At 44.0% G+C, this 26,591-nt stretch overlaps 1 protein-coding gene across 5 annotated transcripts in view; it reads left to right on the forward strand.

Moving 5' to 3' along the window:
• Positions 1–26,591, forward strand: part of bltp3b (bridge-like lipid transfer protein family member 3B) — a 217,589-nt gene that overhangs the window by 52,378 nt on the left and 138,620 nt on the right. For 4 of the 5 annotated variants that reach the window (XR_011934062.1, XM_072471539.1, XM_072471540.1 and 1 more), the window contains one exon: positions 9,589–9,751. The exons of the other annotated variant lie outside the window; for it this stretch is intronic. Coding sequence is in view for 3 of the 4 variants with exons in the window: in XM_072471539.1 (XP_072327640.1) it covers positions 9,589–9,751 (163 nt within the window). In the remaining variant the exon portion in view is untranslated. The remainder of the gene's footprint in view (positions 1–9,588; positions 9,752–26,591) is intronic. 5 annotated transcript variants of the gene reach the window in all.

A 26,591-nucleotide genomic window follows, 5' to 3' on the forward strand; every position in this document is an offset into this window, starting at 1 on the left:
TGAACTGCATGAGGCTGAGCCTTGCGCAGGAGGAGGTGGCTTCACTCCGGAGTCCCCAACCCACTTCTGTCCCCAGTTCGTCTCCCTATTTCCGTTTGGCCTCGTCCAGTGGCATTCGAGCCCTGTCCAGTAGCTGTCCGTACATTTTCCCACAGTATCCTTCTTCCTTACTGTCTGTGTTTATCAGGTCCTCTAGTAGTGTGGTCTCAGGAGCCCTGGGTACCCTACTGTCTCCTTGCGGAGAAAGTGCTTTACTTGTAGGTGCCTACGTTCCTGTCCTGTCGGTAGTACCAGTTTTTTGTCAGTTCTCCTAGTGTCACTAGTCTGAGGAATCCTATCTTGGCAGACTGTTGGGTTGGAGGATATTTCAGTGATGGTGGAAGGGCAGGGCCGAGGCAATCAGGATGAGAATGTTAAAAGCGGGGTGTTTAACTGTGAGATACTGTAGCTTCGCTAGCACAGAGATAATATTGAAATGAACTTGGTACGAGTTGGAATAATTGCATCAGTTTTGAATGAGCTTAAAGTTATGGAGGTGAGAAACTGGTCAGGAGTACGTTGGAAGAGAGCAGTCTAGAGATAACAAAGGCATTGATGAGACTGCTCGCAACCGATGAGCTGAGGCAGGGTTGGAGTTTGGCAATCCGACTTAATCAAGAAGTGACAATCCAAGTGGGACGTGGTAACCCTGTGTGTGACATACCAGACTTCCAAAGACTTTCCATACTGAACCACAAGAAAGACCACATTAATTAATTCAAAGCTGTGGCCCGTCAAGTTAACACTGGGAGCAGGGGGTGGCAGGTGGCGCAGTGGTTAGCACTGGGACTGCGGTGCTGAGGACCTGGGTTTGAATCCCGGCCCTAGGTCACTGTCCGTGAGGAGTTTGCACATTCTCCCCGTGACTGCCTCGGTTTCACCCCCACAGCCCAAAGATGTGCAGGTTAGGTGGATTGACCGCACTAAATTTTCCCTTAATTGGGAAAAAATAATAATTGGAAAAAATTTAAAAAAAACACTCTGGGAGCAAATAAGAGACTGGTTGAAGGATTGGAGACACGTATTACCATGGTTCCTAATTTAGAAATGTGACCTGGGATCAGATACTCGCATTAACACAGGATGTTAAAATAGAGGGACAGTGGAATTGATGCGACCAGCTCAGAATTACACAATTGGAAAAAATATGCAACTTGGCAGAACTAAGAGAGATGAAATTTAATGTGGACAAGTGCAAAGTATTGCGCACAGGAAAGAAAAATAGACGAGGCACTTCATGAGCTGTGTTGATGGAGCAAAGGATGAAGCTGAAAAAAAGACAATAAATAATGAAAAGCCAATAGGATTGAATTACATGGCTAAAACTGTAGATTAGTACAGCCAGCATGGGTAGCACTGCTGCCTCACACCTTCAGGATTCAATTCTGGCCTCTGTTAACTGCCTGTGTGGAGTTTGCACTTTCACCCCGTGCCTGTGTGTGTTTGCTCCCACAGTCTAAAGATGTGCAGGTTGAGTGGACTGGCCATGCTAAATTGCACCTTTGGTTGGAGTTGCAAGAATAGGGTGGGGGGTTTGGACCTAGGTAGGGTGGTCTTTCGAAGAGTCGATGCAGACACAATGGGCCAAATAGCAGCCACATGCACTGTAGGGATTCTATGATTCAATATTCACTTGTCCACCAGAATGTTTTTTGTCATTGTAATTTATGACTTCAGTTGAGTGTCTTGTCACTTGCTGATCAAATTGGATGGTGGTGCTTTGGGGTGGGGAGAGAAAATACTGTGTGGTGTTGCATTATAAAATGTAGCTTTGAGCATTTTGAACTATTGGTTGGATTTGTATGAAATTTATGCCACATGTGAACACTGGCAAGTCAGTGAAAAAGCTAGATATACCTTTATTATGATTGCGACTGTTTCTTAGTATGTGCGTTCGTATCTTTATCTTTATTTGCATTGTAAACAGCAAATTTAGATAAACTTAGCTTCCAGTGGGTAAAATGCTTGCAAATAAAAAAGTAAAGGTTAGGTTGAAATCTTATCAGTGCTGTTTGGTTTAACAACTGTTGATTCTCATTGGGTCAATCTTTTTTTTTAAAGTGATACTGAAAGCAAATCTGTGTGCATATCAATTACATGATTGAGGAATTGGGATGAGTTAAAAACCAAATGTTGTTTATACTCTGATACCAGATTTCTGGGTCAACATTACTGAACTGAGCAAGCAATCTGTTAGAATTTATGATGTAATTTAGGATAAAGTACATGAAGCAATTCTCTTCAGTGGAAATCCCTTTAGAGACTAAATAGGAAAAGTGAATCTTATTTCTTTACAGAATAAAGCAGAAAATGAAAAAAAAAAAAGATTTTGCATGTGATTTCAAGAGAAGGTTCCACCATGCTTACAAAACCTTATTCGGGCAAACTGTCTTCAATTTAATATTAATTGTGCCTAAAGTGTGTTGCATCTCTACCCACTCCGCTTATTTATTGATTAACATGAGATTTTCTTTTGAGCCTGAAACTCTGTCTAATCTTGCACAAATTGATTAATTTGTTTTCTAAAAGTTAATGTACAGTTTTTAATACAGGAACAAATGTGCAATTACATAGCATCTTTAGTGACTGTTGTTTTGTAGACAAAAATGGCAACCAATTGGTGCTCTACATGGTTCCATAAAGGGTATGGAGATTAAGTTCAACTTTGTCTGAAGGGTAGGTGTCCAAACAACCACATATGGATGTGCACACTTGTCTGTAATGTGGATGGACAGCAATTTGAAAGTCTGTGTACAATATCAAACGTGCTCATAACATTGCTCTCTATGATTAATAGAAAAGTTTTGAGGACGTTTGGCAGCTCTAAGGGTACATTGAACTTATGGCATCACAGAAATGCCCCTCAAACTAATTATTGCCATTTCATGTATTCAGCGTAACAGGTTTTTCTCATCTTTTTGTTTTAAGGTCTTGCATTTCAAAGACACATCTTTAGTCTTTCAGAAGTACTTTGAAGCATGCATTGTTTTCAAATTGTTGGCGTTAAATTTATTCTCTGGCTGGGTTGAAATCCTAACATTTTTAAAGACCTTAGTGTGGCATTTGTAAATATGGATTAAAAATTAACCAGTGACAAATGTGTGTTTTGTTTCTGTTGGGGCACTATTCGTGGAATGTGAATGTCTGTTTAAACCAGAGTAACTTGATAGCTTCTTGGTTTCTGCCCATTCTTTCATGGGATATGAATATCGCTGAAAAGGCCAACTTTTGTTGGCCAGTCATAATTGCCTATGGGAAGGTGGTGGTGAGCAGTCTTCTTGAATTGTTGCAGTCCATGTGTTGTGGATAAGTTCACAGTGCAGTTAGGAAGGGAGTTCAGGAGTTTGATCCAGTGACATTGAAGGAACTGCGATATAGTTCCAATTTTGGATGGTGGGTGTGGCTTGGAGGGAAACTTGAAGATGGTATTTTGATGCATCTGCTGCCCTTGTCCTTTTACGTGGTAAAGGTCGTGGGTTTGGAAGATGCAGTTGAATGAGCTGTAGCAAGTTGTTGTAGGACATCTTGAAGATGGTACACACTGCTGCCACTCATGGTGATGGAGAGAGTGAATGTTTAAGGTGCTGGATGCCCTACCAATCAAGTGGGCTGCTTTGTCCCAGATGGTGTTCAGCTTCTTGAGTGTTATTGGAACTGCACTCATCTAGGTAAGTGGAGAATATCCCATCATGCTCCTGACTTGTGCATTGGGGATGGTGGACAGGCTTTTTTGGGGAGTCAGGAGGTGAGTTACTTGCTTCTGAATTCCAGGCCATTGATTGCTATTGTAGTCCCACAATATTTACATGGCTGGTCCAGTTCAGTTTCTGGTCATTGGTAATGGATTGTTCAGTGATAGTCATGTCATTGAATTTCAAGGGGATATAGTTAGATTCTCTTTTATTGGAGATATCATTGCATGGTACCAATGTTAGTTGCCACTCATCAGCCCAAGCCTGATCTGATCATTGTCCAGGTCGTCTGTGTGCATGCTTAGGCAGCTTCAAAATTTGAGGAGCCGCAAATGGTGCTTCACAATTTGCAATGATTAGCAAACATTCCACTTCTGATATTACATCGTATCTGAAGAAAAACGTTTCAAAAGCTGCAGCATACTCGAATGCACAAGAGTGTCAGGAGCTTGAGACCACAGCTTTCTTTGTTCTGTCTCAGTCAGACAAGAACATGTCCAGGCTGAAGGGGAGCAAAAATATATTTGAGAGGTTCCTGTTGCAAGTGATTTCTTCCCCTTCACAGAAAAAAACCCTAAATTTCACCTTTAAGGCTTTCACTTTTTTAAAAATCGCAGCAATCTTCCTGGCAAACCAGAGACTCTGGAGTTGAATATGCCTTGCTGCTAGGATGTACTAATGATGCTAGTAACAAGAAGCAGCCAAATTCAATTCCATTCCCAGAGTAGAAAATAAGATTTCAACCTTGCCCAAGAATAGATGTAAAAGCAACCTAGGAGAAAATGTGACGGGTTGGGAACAAAAATATGCATCTTTGTTTAAAAAAAATATTTTTATTCAAAAAGTTGCAGAACAACACAACAACCATACTGATCATGTGCATCAGTACAACAGATGTAGTTGAAACAGTTTGTTGTGTTTTGGTTTTAGTAGTGTTAAAGCTGTTTGCCGCCCTCTACCAAGCTGCTGGTCACAAACAGGTCTTAAAGATGGAAAAATATGCATCTTGATCTCAGTGGACCAGATCTACTTGTGGGACCCGCTGAGAAAAATGATTCTATTAAAAACCTGAATTTCTAAATTGCCTCAGCAATTGACTAATGCACATTGGAACTGAAAATAGGATTAAAATTGAAATTGGAGAAGGAAGAAATGCAGTATATTCAAGTTGCTCCAAAATGCCACCCATGGGAAAAGCATGTTCTCTAAAATAGAAATGAGATCACATCAAAACTGGACTATTAATGAAACAAATCCAAAGTGGACCAGTTTTAAATACAAAATGCCCTCCTTATCAAAATTTTAATTGAAACATATTCAGTTTGCACATTAAATTCGAACTATTTAATGTTTAAGAAACTTGTATAAAAAGCTTTCTAATTCCAATCTCTTCACAAGTGCTATTCATGGCATGTATATTGATATGAGATTAGATTCTGAGTGTTTGGGATAGAAAGTGTTGCTTTAGTGAAATGGGTAATTTGTGATGCTTGAAGAGAAAGGGTTATTGTGGGGATGCAATCTTCCGGCATTTCCCGTAGGCAGGATCTTCCATATTCTCCGAAGGTGATCCCCCCCCCCCCACACACACACACTTCTCTCTCCCAGCAGTGGCTTCCCAGAGGGTGGGAGGGCAACCCACGCAAAACACCGAAAATATCAGTGGGATCGGAAGATCCTTCCTGCTGTGGCCAATGGTGAGCCGTCTCCGTTGCCGGGGTGGGATTCCGCCTGAGATTTGTGGTGCTCCTCTAATTCTGGCTTCTTGTGCATCATCATTTTAATACAGGCCCACGGTTTGCAATAGAAATAACAGTATAGATTTCAATGCCATCCCTCAATGTCATCATCCTCTCCCTCTCTTGTACATGATATGGTATTGTATTAACTATTCTGACAGATTCTAACTTTCACAACTCTGTATATGCCTCAGTACGATTTCTTCAATCTGATTGACTAAATCGATGCACAGTTGCTTGCCTTGTACACAGTTTCCAGAACAACATGCTGTTTTGGCTTCCTAATCATAGCAAGTTTCAGTCCAAAGTCTATAGAAAGTGATCAAGTCTGTGTGTAATGAACAGCTGGTGCTATCATTCAGCAGTACCTGCAAAATCCAGGCTCTAGTCTGCTTATTTTCCATCTACCCTGCAACCTCGTAATTGCTGACTGATGCTACACACACACATTATTTAGAGTTATACATTACAAGCATACACTTCCAAATCCTGCCACCACCGTTTCAGTGTGTGCCTATTTATATGTGTTCAATTGAGTTACCAATTAATACCCACCGCCTGTATGCAATTAAAAATTAATATGCAATTGATACTAGTATCTTTCAAGACCTCATGCTGTTCTGTGAGCCCCTCTTAAGATTGTTCAATTGTCGGTTATCTCCTCTTCTAAGACTGTGCTATACTTTGGGTTAGTACTTATAATTTATCATCTTCATCTAAATCTATGTTTTCCTCGTTGTTCTGTGATTCGTATTGTAACAATCATCGACATTATTAAGGCTATATGTAAGTTATTGTTTTGCTGTGATGGTGCTTTTCAGTTGTGGTGTACCAGCCTGTACCAGATCCTTTTTTCTTCAAGCATCTGCAGCTGTATTTTCTTGAAATTTAATGTTTGGGAGTGGAAATTTATGCTTTTTCTTAATCTGTTTAACCCGTTGCAACACTGCGCACTGAATTAGATTGAAATACTCAACCTACCATAATCCAGTTATTTCGGATTCATTTGAATCACAATAACTTGGTGACACACAGCGTCCTGTCCTGTCACAGTGCATCGTCTTGATTATATCTGATTTCCTCTGGACCAGTGAAAATCTTATTTCAGTTGTTAGGATCAGGTGAGAAAGGGTTGAATGGCTACCCTCTTTTCCCCCTCTCTATGTTTGACTGCAGCAGGGTTTTCTTTTTACAAAACTGATGCAATTGTTTAACATAGACACAATCGCACGGGGTTCCTTGAATTTTTAAAAGAAAAAGAGGATTGTAAAATCTGGTATCAAGTCAAAATATTGAACTACTCTCTGGCTTAAACAAACTCAAGGGTTTACATGCACACAAATAAATTAGATTGGGGAGGATGAATTGAGTGATTTAGAGTACAGTTAAATTGAAAGGGTGAAGCCCTTGAAGGTTGGCGACTTGGCAGAATTTGTCGGTCCTGCTGTTTTCACTAGGTGTGCATGCTGCTTTTGGTGGGAAGCAGTTTAACGTTATTGATGGATGGTTTCTATGTCCTTTTGACGACAACAGTGCTGGGTTGAGTTTTGTCATAGTCACAGAATTTACAGTGCAGAAGGAGGCCATTCGGCCCATCGAGTCTGCACCGGCTCTTGGAAAGAGCACCCTACCCAAGGTCAACATCTCCACTCTATCCCCATAACCCAGCAACCCCACCCAACACGAAGGGCAATTTTGGACACTAAGGGCAATTTATCATGGCCAATCCACCTAACCTGCACATCTTTGGACTGCGGGAGGAAACCGGAGCACCCGGAGGAAACCCACGCACACACGGGGAGGATGTGCAGACTCCGCACAGACAGTGACCCAAGCCGGAATCGAACCTGGGACCCTGGAGCTGTGAAGGAATTGTGCTATCCACAATGCTACCGTACTGCCCCCTTTTTAAAGTTCTTTTTAAAGTATCTGCCTGCAGCATCTGGATAGTCAAATTTAGCAGACAGGGTTCAAAAACCTCCAAGTTGGTTGGAGAGAGAGAAAAAGAAACCCACACAGGGTAGCATTTTAATTGCTTGTCCTGTTCTGCAGAGAAGGTAGTTGGTCAAGTTGCCCCATGAGCTAAATAGGATTAAAATGTGTGAGTAGATTTTGTTGCCATACTTGAGGAGGTTTTCCTAATGCATCTCCTGGTAAGGATACATTCAAAATACCTCTTGCACTCCCAGCTTTTATGCATTGTAATCTTTCTTGCTTCCTTCTATTTTATTAGTAACACAATGATCAGTGCTCCTTTCCTCACTTGTATTTTCTCTGTACCAACTAAACTGTTGTACAGTCGGTTTCCGATCTGCAAACCCTACTGTGTAAAAGAAAATCCAATTGCGGATCCCCATTGTAATTCATTCTTTTTTGGAACTTCAAAGGCTAGGAAAAATAAATGACTTGAAATCGAAGATTTTTGATGTGTTTAAAAATTTACTTGAACATTAATTCTTGATTTACCAAATTTTGCTCTTTATAATTTTTAATGCTATATTATGAACTTTGGCTTTATACGGTAGATTCTCAAATAATAAAACCCTCAACCTGACTCAGCTGACAGGCTAACACTACAACAGCGATGTAGCAAATGAGTTTTAATAGCATTAAGATTGTTGATATTTTCTAAACAAAACTGGGCATTCTATAATTGTGTGAGTAGTATTGTGGTAGTTGGGCTTTGAGGATCATGTTTGTAAATTGTATAAAGATTAAGTTCTAATTCTATCCTTCACTGCCTGGCTTAGTGGAATAAAACATTTGAGGGCAGGCTCATGTAGAAATCACACCTGACTAGTGAATTTGATTCTCTCTTATGAAGCATGTTGCACAATCCCTTCTGTGCACATGTTTTAAAAAAAATAATCTTCATTGTCATAAGTAGGCTTACATTAACACAAGTTACTGTGAAAAGCCCCTAGACGCCACATTCAGCCGCCTGTTCGGGTACACAGAGGGAGAATTCAGAATGCCCAAAAATTACCCGACAGCACGTCTTTTGGGAGTTGAGAGGAAACCGGAGCACCCGGAGAAAACCCATGCAGACACGGAGAACGTGCAGATTCCGCACAGACAGTGACCCAAGCGGGAATCGAACCTGGGACTCTGGCGCTGTGAGGCCATAGTGCTAACCACTATGCTATTGTGCTGCCCACATGTTGCAGTACAAACTAGCCAGAGTTTTTTTGATATGGTTTCACACACAGATATGTGAACATATATTGCATAGATATACTTTAATTTTAAATTATGTGACACTCGCAATGGTAGGAAGGTGAATGGTATGGATTGTTTTCATTCGGTTCCTGTTGTGCTTTGCTCATATTGTTGTTGTTGGCATCTTTTGCCGCCCATTGAGTTCCTGAATTTGTATAATTTTTTCACCCGCTCATCTGTTTGGCTGTAAACCAGATATCTCAAAAAACAAACAGATTTCATTGATACTTGGTACATAGGGTACCAAGAGAAAACTGATTAGTTTTTGTAAAAGTACGGATCCAGATCCTGGAATCTTTTTTAAGGATCTGTTAATATTTAGAGATGGAGAAAATTGACTTTAGAATGTTATGGATTGTTTTATTTAAAATGTTGTTGACTGTTTCAAAATGCTGTAAGTTGTTTCAGCTTTGGTGGTGCAATTTGTCACAACTATCACAATATGAGCAGCGTTTTAAGAGCACTTGTTGGAAATGGATTAGCTTGAATCTCAGTGAGATGGGAATTCTTAATAAATTTTTTTATTTTTTCAACTTTGAAAAGCTTAACTCTAGGAAGAGCTGCAAAATTGTAATGTTGCGTAACCACAGCATGGCGGAGGTATGCACTCTACTGTGCGCTCTTCATTGGCTTTTACATGTATTTTTCTATAACTTTGTGTGTATCTTGTTGCTAGAACCTGTTTCAATACCTGACTCAAAATTTAAATAGAAGACATAATTTACTGGAAAATAGTTGAGGTCATCAGACTTCCAGTAAGATGAAGTGCAACTACAAGCAGGCAAAGATTTTCTGCCAACATTGCCTTCTGTTTGGCTTTAATAAAAGCATTTAATTTAAAACTTTTTTTGACAGCATAAAATCATGATAACCAAAGTATCATTGTTATTTATTTTTAGGTTCACCAAGAATCTGTCACCAGATAAAATTAATTTGAGTACTCTCAAAGGTGAAGGTCAGCTGACCAACTTGGAGCTCGATGAAGAAGTACTGCAAAACATGCTGGATTTGCCCACTTGGTTGGCAATCACCAGAGTGTTCTGCAACAAGGCTGCAATTCGGGTAAGAACCTGGAGTAAAATTTGTTCCACAGACACTAATCCTGCTGTGAGAAGAAAAAACATAAGGGCAATACAGATGAAAGGAACATTGTCAGTCTAAAAGACAACTAAGCAGGCCTGCAAAATAAACGTACATATCCATTGCAGGTTCTGTTTAAAAAGGAAAGTAACTATAAACACCAACTTGCAACTGAAATGTTTTGAGACAAGAGGGTTCTTCCCTTCAATTTTCCAGAATCCAAAAGAATTTCTAGTTTTCAAAACATCAAGTCTAGAGGTAAAATTATTATTTCTGCTCACAATGACTTGAAGGATAGAAAGCCTTGTGAAATACATGTGCATCACATCAAACATATTACTATTATTGACCCTTATCGTTACTATTGGTCAGACATGACCTTCAGTGGCTTGTAATGCTCTAGACTTCCATTTTGCACAATTAGTCAAGTAGAAAAACGTTCATTATTGACAAAGCATGAAGCAGAAAATCTGTTAGGAAATATTGTTTTCCCAGCTTTTCTGCCGTTGCTCGGTTTTGATTCATTTATCATTATGGCATGCCGCCCTTGCCTCCCAGATCTTCTCAAAAATCCTGCAGATTATTTCTTGATAAAAGTCTTTGAATGTTTGCAATTTTACAAGTGTCCAACCTCAATTTTTTTCCACCTAAACATTCTGAAATATAGGGGATGATATATTTTTCCATTTTTGTTATGGTGGGCAGAGAGAATCAGTGATTGGCTTCTGCAAGGTTACAGACTGCACTGGTACCCGAGTGTATTAATCGTGCCTCTGGTGCTCCTGGAGTTAAGGGAGATATATGCTGGTGCACACTCAAACATGGCATAATTTTTTAAATCCTGAATCCTCATGTTTGCTGAAAGCAGTTGTTGTGTGGGAAGCTGTGCACCATTTTACGATGTTTTCTTTTCTCCCTTGTTCTCTGGTGGTGAGCATAAAGGCACTGAGTTGCGTCTAATGATTGTACTGAACCAGTTACATTTCTCTTCTCCTGTTCCCCTCTGTATCCATGTATGTTGAGATGTTTTTTTTTCTTGCTGAGCAGTACCATTCCTATGGTATTGTTGCGTTGCAATTATGAAATATCACATGCAAGTAATTGGGTAGGGAAGCACCCTATCACCACCACCCAGAGGGAAACACAGTGCTCTCTGTGATAGGTATACTATCATCTGTATATAATATAATTCATCTGTATATAATATGAATAGATCTTCATCATCTGTATGTGTGTTATAAGTTATATGTTTTATTGTTTTAGTATCTGACCAGCAGGTGGTGCAAGTATGCAGGCACGTGACTTACATGCACCATGTGGTCAGGCATAAAGTGTTGGTGTGGAGTGTGTAGCAGTCGCATATGAAAGTAGCTCTGTAGTATCTTAGTGTGAGTTTGTGTTCGACATTTATTTCCAACTGCATTCATTTTAACATTTTAGTTATTCATTACTGTAGTGTTAGTAATACATAACTTTGCTTATAAAACAAAGTCTAATGTTCTTTGTTCACATGGCAATATTGAGATTCCACATCGGCCCAATCAAAGATCATTACATGGAGGGCAGCACGGTGGCGCAGTGGGTTAGCCCTGCAGCTTCACGGTGCCGAGGTCCCAGGTTCAGTCCCGGCTCTGGGTCACTGTATGTGTGGAGTTTGCACATTCTCCCCGTGTTTGCATGGGTTTCGCCCCCACAACCCAAAGATGTGCAGGCTAGATGGATTGGCCACACTAAATTGCCCCTTAATTGGAAAAATGAATTGGGTACTCTAAATTTTTAAAAAAAGGAACATTATATGGTACCTAGGAGTGGTTGTCGAGCGAGAACAGTTAGGGACAGTTATAATAATCTTTATTTATAATCTTTATTTAATCTTACATTAACATTGCAATGATGTTAAAGTGAACGCCTGTTCAGGTACACTGAGGGAGAATTCAGAATGTCCAATTCACCAAACAAGTGGTTTTTGTGACTTGTGGGAGGAAACCGGAGTACCCGAGAAACCCACTCAGCCACTGGGAGAATGTGCCGCACAGACCCAAATGGGAATCAAACTTGAGACCCTGGCACTGTGAAGCAACAGTGCTAACAATTGTGCTACCATGCCACACCAATTAGATACGGCGAGAAGATGCAAGACAACAAGTAGAGACTCGGAGAAAATCGGCTGCAAAATAACTTACTACCAAGATCTTTGAAGCGAGATGGAAGCAATGAAGACTCCAAGCCAACTGCTCACGACTGGTAATGTGATAAGCAACAGTTCACGTTTTATGTGCAGGCTCTTGGTCTCCAAGAACCTTCAGACAAGAGAGAAATAGCACTCCTACTTGGGAGTAGCCGGTCCCCAAGCAATTGATATGTATACTACTTTTAGTTTGCTTCGGAGGAAGACAAGAAGAGCTACTCAAAAATAATTGAGCAATTTGATAATTGTTGCCATCCAAAGAAGAACGAAACCGTTGAACATAATATTTTCAGAATGAGACTGCATAAATCAGGCAAATCCTTGACTGTTTTGTCACGAATCTATGTCTCAAAGCGCAATCCTGCAATTTTGCAGACCTCCATGACTCATGGATAAAAGACCAAATTGTATACGGTCTGCAATGTGTCAGATTACGCAAGCGATTATGAAAATGATTTAAAGCTAGCAGAAGCCATAGAAATATGCAAGACCAGGGCGGCATGTGGCGCAGTGGATAGCACTGGGACTGCAGCGCTGAGGACCCGGGTTCGAATCCCGGCCTTGAGCCACTGTCCGTGTGGAGTTTGCACATTCTCCCCATGTCTGCGTGGGTTTCACCCCCACAACCCAAAGATGTGCAGGTTAGGTGGATTGACCACACCAAATTGTCTTTGAATTTGGAAAAAATAATAATTGGGTACTCTAAATTTAAATTTAAAAAAAAAAGAAATATGCAAAACCCGAAAAAGAGTAGGGAAAACGAGGCCGGACTGATGCCATCTTTGCTGTGGCACAATAAAATCGGAAACGTGGTCCGAGTGGCAGCCATATTAAAAGATTTTCAGAGCACACGGTCGGAGAAAATACCCTGCATTTGGCAAAACTTGTGTCAGATGTGCCAAAGAAAGATCACTTTGCGCAGCAGTGCCCATCGATAAAAGAAGGCAGCAACCAAAGAGTGTGAATGTAATAGCCAAGGCTACAAAAACTAGCAATTCATCAATCATACAAAGTAAGCCTTGAATAAGCAACACTAAATTAATGATGACCCAATTGGCCTTGAACGCTCTGTCATGGTGAAAGTGATTTATAAAAATGATGGGCGTCAAAGGGCACTAAACATTCAGATGGTGAAAACAGCAGATGAGTGGACTACACTTCTCAAAATAAACGCCACTATTTTAAAAGTTAAATTAGACACCGGAGCTCGAACAAACTTAATTAATAGCCAACATGTTGAGGTTGAAAATAAAACGGAACATCCAAAACGCAGACTGCATCCTGAGTGACTATATAATGGAAAAAGTATTAGGACTCTAGGTGCTTGCAACCTACAGATGGAAGTTAAGAGGAAGAAATATTTGATCAGATTTGTAATCGTTCAATCATCAAAAACATCATTATTGGGTACAGATACCTGCGAGCAATTAAAACTGGTGAAGCGTGTCTATAGTGTGGTGCAGCAACCACACTGTGCCTCCAGTGACCAAAACTAGATACATTTTCCCAGATATTCCAGGGGATTGGAGTGTTGGTATTCTAGTACAAAATCCAGCTCAAGAATGATGCACATCCAATAATTCACCTGCCTAGAAGAGCATCTGCTCCACTTTGAGAACGCCTCAAGACCGGATTTGCGTAAGGTAGTCCAGCACATGAGACAGGGATGGCCTACAGACTCATGCCCCATGTTATGGAACATCAGGCACGAACTGAGCTAGATCAATGGCTTCATGTTCAGAAAAAACAGGACAGTGATTTCACAATCACTACTGGCCATGATCCTCGCACAGATTCACAAAGGGCGGACGGCGGGCGGGAGGCGGCCGCACAATGGAAGGCTCCCGTTCAGGAAAGGCATTTTCGGGGCTTTAAGCCCGGTCCCAGGGTCCACGGAGGCAGCAAAAGCAGGGAGAAGGCACAGAGGCGGCAGAGTGAAGGCACAGTGAAGAAAATGTCATGGGTGAGCAAAAGAACGTCCGTAAGGAAAACAGCTGAAGGTCCGTCGGGGAGTGGAAAGGTCACCGCGGGGTCACCAAGGAAAATGGATCCTGGAGCACCAAGGGAGGCCGCATTGCTTACGGCTGAAGAAATAACTGCGGTGATGGCTGCGGAATTCGAAAGGCAGTTTACAAAATGCATGGAGACAATGAGGAGGGAGATGAGAGAGGTTTTGAGTGTGCTGGTGGAGGAGGCGATTTCCCCGGTGACGAAGGTGGTGGCGAGCGCAGTGGCGGAGGTGCGAGAGCAAGGGGAGGCGCTGAAGGAAGTGGAGGAGACGTTATTGCAGCACGGTGATCAACTTGCCTCGGTGGGGAAGGAGATGCGGAAGGTGATGGACATTAACAAGATTCTGCGAGGAAAAATGGAAGACCTGAAAAACGGATCCAGGCGACAGAATTTGAGGATTGTGGGGCTGCCCGAAGGAGTTGAAGGACCGAGGCCGACTGAGTGTTTTGCCGCGATGCTGGCAAAACTATTGGGGGAGGGGGAGGATCCCTCCCGATATGAACTCGATCGGGGTCATCAGTCGTGGAGGCCTGTACCAATGGCGAGTGAGCCGCCAAGGGCAGTGACTCTGTGCTTCAGTAGGTACAGTGTGAAGGAGAAGGTCCTGCGCTGGGCCAAGCAGAAGCGGGTGGTGCAGTGGGCTGGAGCTGGTATATGTGTGTACCAGGACTTTACGGTGGAGCTGGCGAGGAGACGGGCTGCCTTCAACCGGGTGAAGAGGGCACTGTACATTAGCAGGGTGCAGTGCGGCATTGTATGTCCAGCGAAGCTGAGGGTGACTTGCAAGCTCAGGGACTTTTATTTTGGAACGGCAGAAGCAGCGGAGGAGTTTGCGAAGGCAGAAGGCCTGTGGCAGAACTGAGAAATTGATAAATGGCCATGTGCCGATGTAACCTCATGACTATTTTCTATTTTGTTTCACTGCGTGCGGGTGTATGGGCTAAAGGAGCCAAAGTTGTACATATTTAGACAAGGGAAGTGATGGTACTTTCACTCGAAATGAGGGCTCTTTGGGGTGTAGGTGGATATGCGGGGTTTGTGTGCTAAAAGGGGATTTCTGGGCTTTCCTAGGGCCGGGCAAGGGGGAAAGGAACCCGGGTGGGGGCCTCCACGCTGGCCGGTTTAAGCCGGCCAGTGAACGGGAGTGAGGTGGGGGGGAGGGGCTGCGGCCATCAGAGCCTGGCAGAACAGGGTCTGCTCGCCGGTGTGGAAAGTTGGGGGGAAAGAACTGAGGTTGGGGGGAGGAGTTTTACAAGAGGCAGTGGACGGGAGGAGCTGGGGGAGGGGGGTACAACTCTTGAGTATCATGTACGGTACTCTTTTAGAGGTTGGAGGACGTTGAGTGTGGGGGGGGGGGAGGGGGAGTGGACTCTATAGGTCAATGGTGACCATGGGCGGTCCCGGACTCCTTTTTCTTTTTCTCCTTTGTTTTTTTGTTGCCACCGTGGGAGGGTTTGTTTTACTGGATGCATATATTGACAGGTGGGCCGTTGTTTGGGGTGGTGGTAGGATGGGATCGTTGGTATTGTTAAGGGGATTGATTTTATATTTGTTACCGTTTACTGTTTGTGGGTGGGGTGCAAATTTTGAAGAAAAATGTGAAAATGGAGAACAAAAACATTTTTTTTTTTTTGAAAGGTTCACAAAGGGCACTTGGGGATTGAAAAGTGCAAGAGGCGGGACAGGGAATCAGTTTATTGGCCAGAGATCAATCCGGATATTCAACAAACAGTGAAACACTGAAACATACCAAAGATACCAGAATCATCAACACAAGCAACCCATGATTGAAAGTGAATTAGTCGATAAACCATGTATGAAGGTCAGGGTTGATCTTTTTTTCTGGATGGCACTGAATATTTATTGCTAATTGACTACTACTCAAACTACCCAGAAGCAATGAAACTACCGAATTCCAGCAGTGCCAGCGTGATCCCTTGTGCAAAGGAGGTTTTTGCACATCATGGCATTCTGCAAATTGTTATGAGTGACAATGGTCCCTGCTTTGACAGTTGGAACTGGCAGGATTTCGCCAGGAGGTATGATTTTAAGCACGTCACCCGCAGTCTCGCACTACCCTCAATCCAATGCGCAAGAAGAAAAAGGGGTCCGGCGCAGCTGTTGATAGGCAGGAAGCTGCGGACAACGCTTCCTTGAAAAAAATCCACAATCGGCCCATAATGCAACAAATCGCTGCTCAAAAGCAGAAACAACTACACTACTACAACCGTTCCACAGTATGTTGGATGGTTTGGGATCAGATGATACCGTACAGGTTGCGATACCACCAGGAGTGTCCATGACTGCCAAGGTCATCAGATGGGCAGGTCCCAACTCCTTTGTCGTTCTCACGGATCAAGGCTCCATATTGAGACACAATCGCAGAGTGTTGTTAAAGCTCAAGATGAACCAACCGTTCACTCTCCAATCACGACTGGGTGATGGGGTAGCTCCTCCTTGCGCGCCTTATGCTCACGGCTGTCGAAACGATTGAACAAACCAATGAGCAGGTTGGCTCACCAGAAAATGACCAGACTACCTCGTTGTTGCCTCAACCACTGCGACGGTCCACCAGGGTGCAGAAACAACCTGATGGGCTCTTTTTATGAACAGTCACGTGTGCAGTTTACATGACAATCAATATAGATGTGCATAGTTGAATGTGCATGATTGTGATTTAAAATCATTTTGGGGGGAAAAGGAAGATATGATGATAGGTAGACTACCATCTGCTATATTATATGATTCATCTGTATATAATATAAATAGATCTTCATCAACAGTACGTGTATTATAAGTTATATGTTTTACTGTTGTAGTTTTAGCATCCGACCAGCAGATGGTGAGAGTATGCAAGCACGTGACCCAGACGCACCATGTGGTTAGGCAGAAAGTGTTGGTGTGGAGTGTGTAGCAATCTCATATGAGAGTCGCTCTGTAGTATCTTGGTATAAGTTAGTGTTGGACATTTAGTTCCAACTGTATTCATTGTTAGTGAAGTGTTAGTCATAAATAACTTTGTTTATAAAACAAAGTCTAATGTTCTTAGTTCGCACAGCAATATCGAGATTCCACAACGGCCCAGTCAAAAAACATTATAGTCTACAGCACACAGAGGGACAGATAGTCTATATAGGAATACTGAGGAAAGATGAATATGCAGAACTACTAATAATAGTTACTGTGAAAATCCCCTAGTCGCCACACTCCGGCACCTGTTTGGGTACACTGAGGGAGAATTCATCTAACAAGCATGTCTTTTGGGACTTGTGGGAGGAAACCAGAGCACCTGGGGGAAGACCCACGCAGACACTGGGAGAACGTGCTGACTCCGCACAGACAGTGACCCAAGTGGGAATCGAACCTGGGACCTGTTGCTAACTTTTGGTTGGTTCAATTGGCTCTGTTTTATAACCTTTGCTCTCGAGTCGCCAGGTATCTTTATGATACCGCCACGAGGTTCAAGTCCAAGTAATGGTCAATAACTCAATACACCGATTAGTAAGATTCAAATCAAAGCACATTTATTATACACAGTAATCGCTACTCGTGCGCAAATTCTACATCTAAGCTACTTCTACAACTAACAGGTCTATACTTAACTTCGGACTGGCCCACCAGGTCAGGAGAACAAATGGCCTTTCGTTCAGGTTCTGAGTCTGCGGGATTCGAAGTTGGTACGGATTGGTAGCTAGGAATGCCCATCTCGTAGCGAGCGTTGACTTAAGACTTACTGGATCTCTCGGCGGCAGCTGCACCGGTCACGGTCAAGGTTGGTTTGTGTTGCTGTGTGACCCGGTCAAGAAGAACGATTTGAACTTGGGGCTTAACTTTTATAGTCCCCAGGGGCTTCCCGCCTTTCGGGGCGGGCCCTGTACCTGGGTCTAGGTGATTGGACTTTGTTCCAATCGCTTGGTTCGATTTCTCCAATACTGGAGCGGTTCCCTGATCGATGGACGGTCTTGAGGTGTTCGTTAACCTCTTTTGTGTTGGCTCCTGCTGGCGCCGGGGAGTCTGGCTTAGCTTTGTTTGTCCTAAATGTTGCGATTGTTCCCGGGGATTGCTTATTAGTATGTAGATGGCTGCTACATTATTATGCTGATGGTCGCTGGTATCGATGCTGTCTGGGCTTTTGCAGAGTTAAATACACAGCAAACCGGCACCTGCTGGTTTCTGCCTGTGTTGGCTGAATTTCTCTTCAGCCTTTGCTGTTCTTCATTTTAAATCGGGAGTTGGCCAACTTAGGTGGCTACAGACCATGGCGCTGTGAAGGAACAGTGCTAACCACTGCCACCCATAGCTCTGCTATAATGTGCATACTTTCTAAAATGCATGCAAAATCATTTCCTCGGGCTTAGTTGCCGGACATAGGAGATTTGAGCAAAACTTAGATATGCACAGCAAAACCAACACAAGTTAGGTTAGGTATTACCTTGTAGCTTTATGAGAAATGTAACTCAGTACATAATGAATAAAAGGATGAATTATGTGGTGCAAGTAAGAAATTACAAATGTTTGCATAAATTTACTATTTATCACTTGAGTGCAGAAGGCTGAAAAACTACTAAATTGTATACCAGAATGGAAAAGACAATTTGAGGTTCTAATGTTTGAGTAATGCAGATATGCTCACAACTTTGTTATAGTTTTTTCAATTTATTTATTTTATAATCCTTCCTGGTAGGTAGTGCATTGAACATTGTCATGAAATCCATTGATCTGTGTGTCCCTGAGTGTTAAATTGGAAATCTGTAAAGATTGTAACATTTAGTATGTTCTAATATCTGTTATATTGGTTTCTGCCTGATAACAAGGATGGGAGCGTCTTGGAGTAAATTAATAGATCATCAGATCAGTTCAAGGGTCAGTGAATCGCTCTTCGTGAGGCAGTCAATTTGGGGTAGTCTGCCAGGTCGCAAGTGCCACAAACATAAAAAGGGGCAGAAATAGATTCCAGTTAAATTGAAAGGAAGACCTGCAGGGTGGCATGTGGCGCAGTGGTTAGCACTGGGACTGCGGCGCTGAGGACCCGGGTTCGAATCCCTGCCCTGGGTCACAGTCAGTGTGGAGTTTGCACATTTTCTCCATGTCTACGTGGGTTTCATCCCCACATCCAAAGAAGTGCAGGTTAGGTGGATTGGCCACGCTAAATTGCCCCTTAATTGGAAAAGAAATAATTGGGTGCTCCAAATTTTTTTTAAAACGGAAGAGCTGTGTGGAGCAGACTTTAAGTACGGAGGGCTATTGGGGCAACGGTACCTCTTTGGAACAGTGGTGTCTGCTTGGCACAGCCGTAGAGCTGAAAGTGTACTTGTAGGCTACTGTTGAGTGTACTCTGGAATCTAAGGAGAAGGAATCTCAAAAGGCAGTATTGAAAGTGAAAAACCCTTCGAGGTGGTCCATTGTTAAAGCTGTCTGAGTTGGAAGGCCATTTGGAGAGAATTCTAAGGAGGGATCTTTGAAGGTGGAACTGGGAATCCCGTGTGTGGCAGAGTTGCTCGTCTTTAAAAAAGATTTTTATTAAAGCATTTTCACATATATTTAAACCAAAGAAAAACGGCAACAACATCAACATGCAATAACCATAACCAAATTGTCCCCCTCTCAACCCTCCAGCGTACACACACCCTTTTCTTTTATCAGAACAAACTCCAAACAAAAGAAAGGAGTCCCCAGCCGACGTTTTACTACTCCTTAAAGAAGTCGACAAACAGCCTCCACATCGAGAAGAACCTCTCCTCCAAATCCCTGATAACGAACTTTATTTTCTCAAAATGCCGAAACTTCTCCAAATCGCTCATCCATACCCTCCCCTAGGCAGCTCGGAGTCCTGATACCCGAACAATACCTTCATCTGGGTATCAGGGGGGCAACGGCCAACACGTCGACCTCTCTCCCCACCTTATTCCCAGATCCTCTGACTCTCCAAATATTACCACCCACAGCTTGGAGCCACCTTTACCCAAAGAATCTTTGACATGTGTCTGCAAACAATTTCCAAAACTCCTCCAGTGTCGGACATGCCCCGAACATATGGACATGATTCGCCTCTCCCTCTCTCCCTCCCTCTCGCGTGCTCTCTCTCTCCTCCATCTGCCCCCACACTGACCTCTCCTCCACCGTGCACTTCCTCACCGTTGAGATGTTGGCTGCCCAGTAATAATTGTGTAGACTTGGAAACGCTAGCCCCCCCCCCCCTCTGCCTGTCCCACTTTAAGAACACCCTCCTAGTCTAGGGAACTTTGTCTCCCCATATAAACTCCGAGATCATTTATTGACCCTCCTAAAAATGGACTTGGGCATGGGCACAAAAAACAGAAGGTTCTGGAAGATGAGCAAAAACTTTGGCAACACTGTCATCCTTAACGTCTGGACTCTCCCAGCTAATGATAATTCATCCACCTTTTAAAGTCCTCCTTTCTTCCCTCAACCAAATTCCCCAAGTTCAACTTGTGCACCCAGCTCTGCGCTACTTGTATCCCCAGATACCAAAAGATCACCCCTACCAGCCGAAACCGCAGCATGCCCCGACTTCTCCTCTGCCTCTGCACGTTGACCGGGAACACCTCGCTCTTCCCATGTTGAGCTTGTACACCGAAAACAGTAAACTCCCCCATGTTCCCATAATGTTTCCCTAAGAGACTCAGTTCTCCATCATCTCTCTCTCTCTCTCTCTCTCTCTCTCTCTCTCTCTCTCTCTCTCTTTCCCCCCCCCCCCAGTTTTGCCAGCTACTTCACCACAAGGAGAATTATCCTCAAAGCTCTGTTTTGCAAAGCACCCTGCAGTCAACGTCAATGAGATTAGCAGAGGACTGGGAGAATACTTGTTTGTTTGGAGAATGGTATTTGACATGGGTGATCGAACGAAAGTATGAGTTACGAAGTTAAAAAGGAAATTAAAATAGAAAATGCTGGTCATCTGAAATCGTGTTTCGAAGAAGGATCTGTGCCCAAAATATTATCTGCTGTTATCTCCACAGATGCTGGCTGGGGTGAGTTCCATATTTTCTGCTCTAATTTCCAGTATCTGTATTGTTATTTTATATTTGGTGAAAATGTTATACTGAAGTTTAGCAGAAGACATGCATTTGAATTTGGATATTCTGCTTATAGTTAAAATACCCGTCTTTCAGTATTAAAGCATCCTCCAGTCCCACAATCCTCAGGAGTAAGTGCTCATCTAAATTCTGGCCTTTAGAGCATCCTATCATTGGTCTTCAGCCGCTGAGGCTCTAAGCTCTGGAATCCTTCCCTAAACCCCTATGCTTCTTTGCCTCCCTTTTCTTTAGGACGTTCCTTAAATCTTCATGACAAATCTTATGGCTTGCTGCAATAATGTTGCTGATGTAGTTTGGTGTTAGTTTTTGCACAGTGCTGTTGTGAAGTACCTTTATTCTTACATATTATGTTAAAGTTGGGGTGTAAATATATGTCTATGTACACACACACACACACACACACGCTTTTGCACTTTTTTTGATTGCATTATGGTATCTAGCTTTCTCCACACAAGAAGATACTTGAATGCTGCTGATCTTTTTCCCCGATACTGGAACAGTGAGGGGGAAGAAAACGTCTGGATTTTCCTGTGCAGTCGTCATTTACTTTCTTCCCAGCATCAAATGAAGATGTCATCACTTTTCATTTGCCATGCTGATGTCACTTCTGTTCTTAATAACTTGTAACATTACGGCATGATATCAACTAAAAAAAAGTTTTTAAAAATAATTTTTTTTCTCAATTAAGGGACAATTTAGCGTGGCCAATTCTCCTACCCTGCACATCTTTGGGTTGTAGGGGTGTGACCCACACAGACACTGGGAGAATGTGCAAACTCCACACGGATGGTGACCTAGAGTCGGCATCGAACCCAGGTCCTGAGGCAGCAGTGCTAACCACTGAACTAAAAACATTTGCAGGAACATAAACTGCAGAATTAGAGAATTTATTGGAAAATCTATGTCGAACTACGTTCCACTCTGAATTTATAAAATAATGTTAATATTTTGAATGGATATCAACATTTTTAACTCCATTGCAGCCACTGCCTTAGGAACTGGCAGTTTTATTTGTTGCAAAATTCCTATAGATTTTTTTTTGTTGTTGTCAAAAGCCAATTTATTCCCATGGATGATACCGAAGTACTAACAAAACATTTAGAAAGTACAATACTTAATATTTAAAGGTACAAATTTTATGATATATATCGCAATAAAATAATTCAAGAAAAGCATTAGTGATATTTCTAATATTCCTATAACTGCCTTTAAACGTGCATTTGTTTTTGTTTTTAAAAAATGTTTATTCTCCTTTTTCACATTTTCTCCCAAATTTACATCCACCAACAACAAACAATAATCAGTAACAAATATGTCAATCCCCATATCAATAACAACGATCCCATCCTCCCACCAAACCCCAAACATTAGCCCGCATGTTCACATAAACAAATGACAAAAAGGAATCCGGAATCACCCATAGTCACCATTAACACAACGTCCCCCTCCCCCCAACCCTCCCACCCACCCCCCCCCCCCCCCCCCAACTAATGTTCAATGTTATCCACGTCTTGAAAGTGCATGATGAATAATGCCCATGAATTGTAGAACCCCTCCATCCTTCCCCTCAGTTCAAACTTAACCTTCTCAAGAGTCAAGAATTCCAACAAGCCCCCCCCGCCACGCCAGGGCACAGGGTGGAGAGGTTGCTCCATCCCATCAGGATCCGCCTTCGGGCGATCAACGAGGCGAAGGCTACAACATCTGCCTCCGCACCCGTTTCCAACCATGGCTGGTCCGACACCCCGAATATGGCCACCCGGGGGCCTGGGTCCAGTTTCACGTGCACCACTTTAGAAATTACCCTAAAAAGCTCCTTCCAGTAATCCTCTAGCTTTGGACAGGACCAAAACATATGGACGTGATTAGCGGGCCCCCCCCCCTGCAACGTTCGCAAACATCTTCTACTCCTTCAAAGAATCCATGCCCTCGTGAGGTGTGCTCTGTATACCATCTTCAGCTGTACCAGCCCCAACCTCGCGCACGAGGTGGAGGGATTCACTCTCCGGAGCACCTCATACCAGAACCCCTCCTCCATAATCCTCTCCCAACTCTTCCTCCCACTTTGCTTTGATCCCTTCCAGTGGTGCCTTCTCCTCTTCCAAAATAGCTCCGTAAACTGCTGACACTACCCCGTTCTCCAGTCCCCCTGTCGTCAGCACCTTCTCCAGCAATGTGGAGGCCGGCTCCACCGGGAAGCTCTGTATCTCCTTTCTGGCAAAATCTCGAACCTGCATGTATCTAAACATTTCCCCCTGCTCCAGCCCATACTTCGCTTCCAGCTCCTTCAGTCCTGCGAACCGACCCCTAAGAAACAAATCTTTTAGTGTCTTCATAGAATTTACAGTGCAGAAGGAGGCCATTCGGTCCATCGAGTCTGCACCGGCTCTTGGAAAGAGCACCCCACCCAAGGCCAGCACCCCACCCAAGGTCAACACCTCCACCCTATCCCCATAACCCAGTCACCCCACCCAACACTAAGGGCAAATTTGGGCACTAAGGGCAATTTATCATGGCCAATCCACCTAACCCGCACATCTTTGGACTGTGGGAGGGAACTGGAGCACCCGGAGGAAACCCACGCACACACGGGGAGGATGTGCAGACTCCGCACAGACAGTGACCCAAGCCGGAATCGAACCTGGGACCCTGGAGCTGTGAAGCAATTGTGCTATCCACAATGCTACCGTGCTGCCCCTTCTCCTCCCATTTCCGAAAATTTCCATCCCACCTCCCTGGCTCAAATCTGTGGTTCCACCGAATCGGCATTTCCCTTGACCCTGCCCCCAACCCGAAGTGTTGGCGAAACTGCCTCCAAATTCTCAATGAAGCTATTATTACCGGACTCCTTGAGTACTTCCCCGGGGCTATCTGGAGCGGCGCTGTTGCTAGTGCTTTCAATCCTGACCCCCTGCACAAACTCTCCTCCATTCTGACCCACTGGGAATCAACCCCTCTGACCCAGCTCCGCACCGTCTCCACATTCGCCGCCCAGTAATAATACATCAGATTCGGAAGACCCAAACCCCCTACCTGCCTTCCCCTCTGTAGCGGCACCTTTCTAACTCTGGCCACCTTCTCTCCCTATATGAACGAGATAATCCTTCCCTCAACCTCTCTGAAAAAAGCCTTTGGCAGGAAAATCGGCAGGCATTGAAAATAACCAGAAATCGCGGCAACACGTCCATTTTAACTGCCTGTACCCGACCCGCCAGTGACAGAGGGAGACCATCCCACCTTGCCACATCAGCTTTACCTATAGATTTATTAGGCAATGTCAAATATATCTTGAGATTTTATTAACATACAGGACAAACAAGAGAGTTTGGTTCTTGTCAGTGAAAGGTGTGGTCTAACTTTTGTACACTAAATATAGAAGCTAAGATAGCTGTCTAATATTACATTTAAATGAGTTGATGTATTTTGATTAGAAAGGTCATAATTTGGGTGGAGGCAACAAGCACAATAGGGAGATCATATTCTCAGTTTTCGTTATTATTTTCTGTTTTGCATTTGCCATCCTGTTACTTTCACTTTACTGAAATACAGTAACCCACCACCCACTTGCATTGACTTTTATTAGATACATCATGAGCCTAGAAGGTGATCTTCGGCAGGCAGTTTAGTTGCAGGGGAAGGCAACAGAATAGAGCTCTATCCTGATCTCCCCAGCGTCTACTAGTAGGAGGGGTTGCTGGATAGGAATCGGGAGAAGAAATCTTGGACAGATTTCCTTTGCAAATTTGGATGTTGGGACCAGCTGTAGAACCCCTACTAAGATCGACTAACTTTGCATGCATTGGTGATTGTTTTTTTTTCCAGATTCAGATTCAATGGGCGAAATTCTCCGGAAACGGCGCGATGTCCGCCGACTGGCGCCCAAAACAGCGCAAATCAGTCGGGCATCGCGCGCCCCAAAGGTGCGGAATGCTCCGCATCTTTGGGGGCCGAGCCCCAACCTTAAGGGGCTAGGCCGTCGCCGGACAAATTTCCGCCCCGCCAGCTGGCGGAAAAGGCCATTGGTGCCCCGCCAGGTTGCGTGGAAATGACATCTCCGGGCGGCGCATGTGCGGGAGCGTCAGCGGCCGCTGACTGCATTCCCGCGCATGCGCCGTGGAGGGAGTCTCTTCCGCCTCCGCCATGCTGGAGACAGTGGCGAAGGCGGAAGGGAAAGAGTGCCCCCACGGCACAGGCCCGCCCGCGGATCGGTGGGCCCGGATCGCGGGCCAGGCCACCGTGGGGGCACCACCTGGGGCCAGATCGCCCTGCGCGCCCCCCACCCCCCAGGACCCCGGAACACGCCCGCGTCGCCTTGTCCCGCCGGTAAGGTAGGTGGTTTAATTTTAATTTACGCCGGCGGGACAGGCATTTTAGCGGCGGGACTTCGACCCATCCGGGCTGGAGAATCGCGGGGGGGGGGGGGGGGCGCCTACCGGCGCGCTGCGATTCCCGCCCCCGCCGAATATCTGGTGGTGGAGAATTCGGCAACCGGCGGCGGCGGGATTCACGCCAGCCCCCGGCGATTCTCCGACCCGGCAGGGGGTCGGAGAATCTCGCCCAGTATCTTGGCACTTTAGCAACATCTCATTTTGCCTTATCCTTTGAGAACTGAAACATTTATTTACAAAGTTGATGTCATCAATTGCCATCTCAGCCTGTTAACATAATTCATGTTGTAAATCCCTTTGATGTAGTTATTTTTCACCATGAGTGGTAGCGGCCCCAAGCAGCAGATCACAGTTATAAAAGCAGAAAATGCTGAAAAACTTAGCAAGTCTGCCAGCTGCAGATTCTTAAACAGCGGGGTCTCACTTCCCTCTTCGATCCAGACCCTGTAGTATCAATGACGCAAAATAACTTGGGTACAATTTCCACAAAGGGCATTGGGTTTGTTTCCTCATCAACACCTCTTGGTGCTCAGATGTGGCAACCCTGATGAATTATTGTTCCCTGGATCTCGAATACTTGACTGTGAAGTGCAGACCCTATTATCTTCCACGGGAGTTCACTTCTGCCATTGTTACAGTGGTCTGTATTCTACCCAGGCGGAGGTGAAGAAGGTACTTGATGGACTGTTCACGGTTATAAATAAATTTTAAAAAAAAATGTTTTATTGAAATTTTTTTTCCCAAACAACAATTTTTCCCCTCTTACAAAGCAAACGCAACAATAGCAATACAGAAATTTTTAACAATACACAAGTAACAAAACCCCTTTATCTTTGACCTAAACTAAACTAAACCCCCCCCCCCCTCCCCCTTCCCCCTGGGTTGCTGCTGCTGGTCATCTGTCTTCCCTCTAACGTTCCCCTAGGTAGTCGAGAAATGGCTGCCACCGCCTGGTGAACCCTTGAGTCGATCCCCTCAGGGCAAACTTTATCTGCTCCAGTTTAATGAACCCCGCCATATCATTTACCCAGGCCTCCAGTCCGGGGGGTTTCGCCTCCTTCCACATGAGTAGGATCCTGCGCCGGGCTACTAGGGACGCAAAGGCCACAACGTCGGCCTCTTTCGCCTCCTGCACTCCCGGCTCTTCCGCAACTCCAAATAGAGCTAACCCCCAGCCT

This window comes from Scyliorhinus torazame, chromosome 13, assembly GCF_047496885.1.
Source record: "Scyliorhinus torazame isolate Kashiwa2021f chromosome 13, sScyTor2.1, whole genome shotgun sequence".
In the NCBI taxonomy this organism is placed as follows: Eukaryota; Metazoa; Chordata; class Chondrichthyes; order Carcharhiniformes; family Scyliorhinidae; genus Scyliorhinus; species Scyliorhinus torazame.